Source organism: Tupaia chinensis, unplaced genomic scaffold (genome assembly GCF_000334495.1).
Source record: "Tupaia chinensis unplaced genomic scaffold, TupChi_1.0 Scaffold138136_1, whole genome shotgun sequence".
Taxonomy (NCBI): Eukaryota; Metazoa; Chordata; class Mammalia; order Scandentia; family Tupaiidae; genus Tupaia; species Tupaia belangeri.
This window is the reverse complement of record NW_006198035.1, coordinates 98,328-105,307: the sequence shown is the minus strand read 5'-3', so window position 1 is coordinate 105,307 and position 6,980 is coordinate 98,328. Positions and strand designations below refer to the sequence as shown.

General features: G+C 46.5%; 1 protein-coding gene across 1 annotated transcript in view; it reads left to right on the top strand.

Annotated features, from left to right (window-relative positions):
• The window catches only part of OTOA (otoancorin), a 76,965-nt gene that overhangs the window by 24,056 nt on the left and 45,929 nt on the right, over positions 1 to 6,980 (top strand). The window contains exons 9-11 of the mRNA XM_006161099.1: positions 2,213 to 2,313; positions 4,903 to 5,042; positions 6,434 to 6,557. Of these exons, the coding sequence (XP_006161161.1) occupies positions 2,213 to 2,313; positions 4,903 to 5,042; positions 6,434 to 6,557 (365 nt within the window). The remainder of the gene's footprint in view (positions 1 to 2,212; positions 2,314 to 4,902; positions 5,043 to 6,433; positions 6,558 to 6,980) is intronic.

The following is a 6,980-nucleotide window of genomic DNA, read 5'->3' as shown; positions in this document are numbered from 1 at the left end:
AACCTTTTTCTGGAATTAAGCCCTGAGATTTGTGCATGAGGAACATTAAACAGCATAATAATCAATGTCTTAAATGCATAGTAGAATTCCCTCTGCCTGGTGCATAATTATGGCCTCCAGGAATCTGAGTCTCACACTGGGTAACCCCGAGAAAGTCACTCAACCTCTCAATTCCCCCAAGTCTTCAATTAGGAACAGACTGACTTTCCTTCTTTAATTCTTTCATGGTATATTTCATTATTAAACTACAATAAAGTACAACTGATTCTCTTTGGACCTTAATTTTTTTTTTTTTTTCTCTATGAAGGTCCTCAAGGTAACCGGGAGTACTTTGACTGTTAAAAACATCTCAAGCTTAGCGGATCATTGGTCTGCATAAATACAGTTCCTTTTTATGAAGAGATTTTTACTATAGGGTGCATGCATGTGCTTGCCAGGGAGACAGAGAGAAACAGAGACAGAAAGTGAGAAATCATCCCCCAGGGGGGTGGCCATGTTGGAATCCCTTTCCGTCCATTCTCTTTTTGGGATTTTGGGAATGCATGCACATGGGCTCAGTGTGTCTTAAGCCACCTGGTCCAGGACTTAAACTATGGTCAGCGATGTGGGAATCCAGCGCCTTCAACACTACGCCACCTGTTGGCCCCAATACAGTTCATTTTTCATCATTAAAAAGTGAACAATTCTGGGGCTGGGAGGTAGCAGTTAAGGGCGCTGGACTCCCACATGGCTGACTGTGGTTCGAATCCTGGACCTGGTGGTTTGCTTTCTCACTTTTGCTCTCTCTCTCTCTCTCTTACTCTCACTCTCACTCTGTCTCTATCTGATCAAAATAAAACAAATAAATAAAGTCAACATGAAATAATTTTTAAAAAAAGGAACAATTCAGCTTGACTCTTGATGCATTTTGTGGTACTCCCCTCAAAATTCTATAGCTCTCTGGAGCTACTCTTTCCTCTCCAGTAGCCAAGTCAAATATCCAGAGCCCCAGCCTAGATGAGTCTAGGGGATCACTGGGAGACTGGGAATCTGTGATTGCCCCAACATCCCTGATCCCTGGGCAGGGAGGCACCCTGTATTTTGAGAATCAGCCCATGCAACACCACCTCCTTCATCACCTTTGGACATCAGCCGTTGCCCGTGGCTTCCGCAATAGCTCTTGGGGACTGATTCACACAGCTGTAAATACTCGACGAGTCTTTGATTTCCCCCAGCATCACCAATATGATGCTGTGTGTCAAAGGCTTTTACTGAAGGATCAGGGGCCATGAAACTTAAAGTTGGGTCTTGGACAGTATTTTTTTTTTAAAGACTCAAGCCAGGTCTATGTGCTTGCCATCACACTGGCTCTTTCAGACAGGGTGACCCTACATTGCCCAGATTAGTTTCAAGTTCATGATCCTCCTGCCTGAGCCTTGCAAGGGATTTTAGGCACATGCCCTGCACCCCTCCTTTAGGCTGGATTCAGGGGCCTCCCATGCAATCCCAGCCTGGGAAGTGCAGTGTCTTAGCATGGGGAGCTTCTGCAGCTAAGCCAGGCATGGCTGTTCTTAAAGTTCCACTGACTTCTCACTTATGGGGAATTTCAAATGCCAGAACAGAGAGAGTCCTGTAGCAATTTAGAATAGGGCGAATTTGCTTTTGGCTAAGAAGACAAGAGAAAGCCTTAAAGATGGGGAAAAGTTTGAGCCCAATTATGGAAATAGAGTTTGGACGCAGAAGGGGCGAGGAAAGACATTCTAGGTGGTGAGAAGAGCCCAAGTGAGCAAAGACGTGGAGAGCATTGTGGGTGCGTGTGAGGAAACAGGAGCTTGGTCTGGTTCAAGAGCAGCGATATGGTGATAGTTAATAAGGATGATAATCAGTCGTAGTGATTAGAATAAAAGAGAGTCAGACGTAGCCAGATTATGTAGTAATTAGCTGAACTAAAAATGAAACTTATTTTGTGGTTTTTAAACACTAAAAAATAATCTGCAGTTCTGACGAGTTCCCAGGTGATACTGATATTGCCGGTTGAAGGAGTAACACGGTAATGTACAAGGTCTCAGGGGGTGGGAATCTGTGATCACGGCCTCCTCGCAGCATGTCTCGTTGGTAGGTAGATTCTCATGGGTGTTGAATGAATGAATGAATGCAAGGAGGTCCTGTCGTCAAAGGTGTTGATGACTATCACGCTCCAGTATAAAGGATTTGTTTGTTTGTTTATTTGCAGATGACTCTGTTTCATGGGTCAGTGCAGAAAACTTATGGATTTTGGGCAGATATATGGTTCATCTATCATTCGAAGAAATTATGAAACTCAGTCCTATAGAAGTAAGTTGAAAAAGTCCATTGTTAGGTCTCCATTGCTAATATAATATACCTGGGATAAGGTGTGTTCTAAACCTCCCGTGTTCAGCCAGCCAGTCACAGTGCCCTGGAAATCATATACCTGCTTCAGCCCAACGTATCTTGGGCCTCTAAAGAAACTTGTGGAACAAGGCCTCGAGTGGTCAGTCATAGGGCTGTGTTCTAGCATAGACCAGTTGAGAAAAGGGAAAGAATCGTGCACCGCTAAAATAGCTCTGATGTGAACAAACATGATATAAAGGGAATGTTGGCTGTGAACCAAAAATCATTAAAGGGTATTTTTGTACTCAAGAAAGGCCAAGGACAATAGCTATAGAGTTTCCCGTCCTTGGAAGCAGGAACCCAAAGTGAAAGCCTCATGGATTAATAGCTGCCTCTATTTATAGCTCCCTCTGTTAATAGCTACTTCAGCACCGGGCAATGATCGGGTTTAACTCTAGAGTTTACAGCGGAGAAATGCACGTGTTCTAAGGTTACTTGACTCACTAGTCAACCTGTCTCTTCCGAGGTTGAGTTCATGAACTAAAATCCTTTGAGCACGATGATCCTGGAACGTGGCCTCCAAAGAATGCTGCCAACATAGAGGCATTTATGAAGTGACTGGGACTTGCCTCTATTTTTTTTTTCTTTTTTTTGGAGAGGTTTTTGCTATAGGGCGTGTGTGCTCACCAGACATACAGAGAGAAACAGAGAGACAGAAAACAAGAAGTCACCCCCCAGGGGGGATGGCCACGCTGCAATCCCTTGTCCTCCATTCTCCTCTCGGGATCTTGGGCCCGGTGTGAGTTTTAAGCCATCGGTTACGGGACTTGAATTGCGGTCGACTACATGGGAGTCCAGCGACATAGCCATTACGCTAACTGCTGGTCCCACTGCCTCTTTTTTTTTTTTAAATAATTATTTTATTTTATTTATTCATTCATTTATTTTGTAATTTGACCAGAGAGAGACAGAGGATGAGAGTGAGAGAGAGAGGAAGTGAGAAAGCAAGCCACCAGATTCAGGACTCAAACCCTGGTCGGCCATGTGGGAGTGTCCAGCGCCTTAACCACCACGCCACCTGCTGGTCCCTCCTCTATTATTTTTAAAGAATTATTTATTCTCTTTAACTTTACTTATTTATGTATTTATTTTTTAATTTGATAAGAGAGAGAGAGAAAGCAAGCTGCCAGGTCTGGGACTTGAACTGTAGTTGGTCATGTGGGAGTTCAGCACCCTCAACCACCACACCACCTGCCGGCCCCTGCCCCTATTTTTTAAAATACATGCCCCCAATTTTTCCTGACCAGTGAGAGAAGTGTTTGAATCAAATAACTGGTTTGTTCATGGACCAGTTGATCTAACAGTGTCAACTAGAGGCAGAACTAGATTCCTCTCTTTTTCTCTCTCTTTCCACCCCCAGCTTCATTCAGCCCTGGCCATGGGTGTGGGCATCGTCAGCGTTCAGGGAGGTTTCTGTCAATCAAGATCATGCTACTCCCCCACCCCCCCAAGCCATTTTCTTTTCTCTTTTTTAGAGGCTTTTGCCTTAGGGCATGTGCATTCACTGGAGAGAGACAGACAGTGAGAAGGAATATGAGAAATCATTCCCTGGGGAATGGCTATGCTGCAATTTCATCTCTTCCATTCTCCTCTTGGGGTCTTATACGCATACCAGAAGCCATTTTTCAAAAAGGAGAACTCTTTGTATTATCAATGGACATGCAAGAGACAGAGAGAGAGAGAAACCCTCAACAGGGCGTGGTCACAACTCAATCCCTTTTCCTCCACCTCTCCTTCCCGTCAGGGTTTTTAGGCATGCATGCATATGTGCCCAGCATGTTTTTTAGGCCATAGCCAGAGTTTGAACTGTGGTCACCCACCTGGGGTCTGGCTCCCAATACACAGCACTTACCCACTCTTATTGGGCCTGCCCTCTAAGAGGGAATCGTATATGGACAAAGAGTACAAACCGTGAGGGAAAGACAATGTTATGAGCCCTTTTAAGCACAGAGTAACAGCGCATCAAAATACAGAAGGCCAAAAGTTAGAAATGAAAGGAAAAAAGTGGGTCTGAGCCTTACAGTTGTGGACGATTTCAGCGTGACACGTTGGGGCACACAGGCAAAGGAGGAACAAGGACCTAGAGAATCTGAATGGTATAGTCAATAAAGTTAAATGCCAGACTTTGTATCTTAGAAAGAGAACACGCATGCTTTTCCGTCCCCCAGGGCCCTGTATAACCTGGCTCATCTATTAAAAAAAATCTGATTCTCCAAAGCAGAAAACTTTGGGGCCATGTTTGCTGACCTTAATATAACACATCTAGAAATAAATGTGCAAAAATTAGCTTGAACAAAGTCTAACTGCTATGATATTTAAAACCATACTTTCCTGGAGTTGGGTTAAAGGAGGAGTCCACAGCATCAGTTCTAGATCATTAAGAAATTAGTGACAACGAGCACAGAGAGGCATAGCCAAGTGTCCGATAGGGGGCACAGCTCAGGCCACCAAGGAGGAGTCACACTGGGCCCCTTCTGCCTGCTCACTGACCTTCCCATTTCCCTCCACCAGATTGGGCTGTTTATCAGCTACGACAACGCCACCAAGCAGCTAGACACGGTCTATGACATCACACCCGAACTGGCGCAGGCGTTCCTGGAGAGGATCCGCTCCTCCGGCTTTGACATGAGGAATACCTCCACCATCCACAGGCAAGGGGTGTATGCTCCGAGCCCTCGGGACTGCTTCCCATCGAAGCACCAGCTTCTGAGCAGCCAAAGACCCCAGGAAGGGAGGGAGGCTGCTGGTCCCTGACTTAATAGTCTTGTGTCTCTCTGTGCATGCGAGGGGAGGTGTCCCCAGGGAGGTCTCCCTCTTTGAAGGGTGATAAAGGGGACAGATGCTATCTGAGCCTCCCTTATGTGATAAGTATTTTAGGAAAGCTTATCAGGTACTAATTCCTGTTCTGAGCATGAAACAAGACGTGTGAAATACTTGGGACCTGCTTTGTTCTGAGTTGAATGCGTCTTTCCTTTAGGCTGGGCCGAGGGTCGGAAATAGCTGACGGGTCTCCATGTTGGAGAATCCCTTGTGTGCCTCCATGTCAGCACACACGCACACACTCACACACACACCCGGTGTGTATTTTAAGCAGCTAGGGCCAGGATCTGAATCACCATCAGGTATGTGGGATCTGGTTCCCTTAACCATTAGGCTACAGGGCCAGCCCAGTGACCCTCCTATTTATTTATTTAATTCCATTTATTATTATTATTATTATTATTGAATTTGGCCAGGGAAAAACAGAAAGAAGGGGAAGGTGCAAAAGCAAGCTACCTGGTCTGGGACTTGAAATACAGTCAGCCATGTGGGAGTCCAGTGCCCCTACTACTATACCACCTGCTGGCCCCTGGACCTCCCATTTATTATAGGCTGAGCGAGGCGGGGCTACCCTGTAAGTAGTGCAGTAGGCACCGTACAACTGCATGTAACGGCCTTGCAGAGAAGTAACATGCTGGAGGTCAAAGGTCTCACAGAGCTGGGCTTCAGACTCAAGTCTGCCTGAATCTACTCCTAACCACTAGAGATAGTGCTCTGTTAGACCAGGGTTCATATCCCACCTCCGTTCCTACACCATTCTGCCCCCGTCTGTTTTGTTTGTTTTCCTTCTGAACTTTCTGCACCATCTGGGAGGCACCCTGGAACTAGTTCTCTGCCTCAGAGACTCCATGGAGGTAGGCAAACCCCTCCTCTCCCAGACGAAAACGGAGTTTTTTGTGGCTAACTCGTCATAATTCTTTGCTTGGGCCCTTGACCTGTCCCAGGAGGGCATAGTCGGATAGATCCAGATTTAAGTCCCAGCTTCACTCCTTGCCTCGGCAAGTCACTCGAGCTCTTTGAGCCTCAGTTTGGCCCTGCTGTGAAACAGGGCTGAGAGGGCCTACTTGCAGGGCTGCTGTGATGAGATAACCCAGGTAAACCCGTATTGTACCTGGTAAGCAGAAGCTGCTATGATCACAAGCCTGTTGGTTTAGACAGGGGAGGGGTGTGGCTGTGGCCCCTAGCTCTGCACCCCCTCCAGCACCCTCTTCCTCTCACACAGGTTGGGGCTGCTGGTTTGTTTCTACGATGACCTGGAGCTGCTGGACGCGGCGGTGGCCCAAGTCCTCCTTCATCAGATGATCAAGTGCAGCCACCTGAGGGGCTTCCAGGCTGGAGTTCAGAAGGTGCAGTTGGGATGCAAGGCCCCATGCCTCTTCCTCAGTTTCGCTAGCCAGATAAATGGGGGGGAAACAGGCTTGCTTGGCCTTTGAGAGAGAGCAGATAGTGTCAGTCAGGACCTAAGTCCGACCACAGCAGGTGTTATCTCTAATCCTGGGATGCGCTCAACATGGAAATAACCAAAACAGCATAGGAAAAAGCGTGGGTAGATCGAAATTCAGTCAGAGCAGGCATCTCAAACTTAATGTGCATATGGATCCTCTGTTTTTTTTTTTTTTAAGAGAAATTTTTTTTCCTTTTTTTGGAGAGGTTTTTGCTATAGGGCGCGTGCGCTCACCAGACAGACAGAGAGAGACAGAGAGACAGAAAGCGAGAAATCACCCCACAGGGGGGATGGCCACGCCGCAATCCCTTCTCCTCCATTCTCC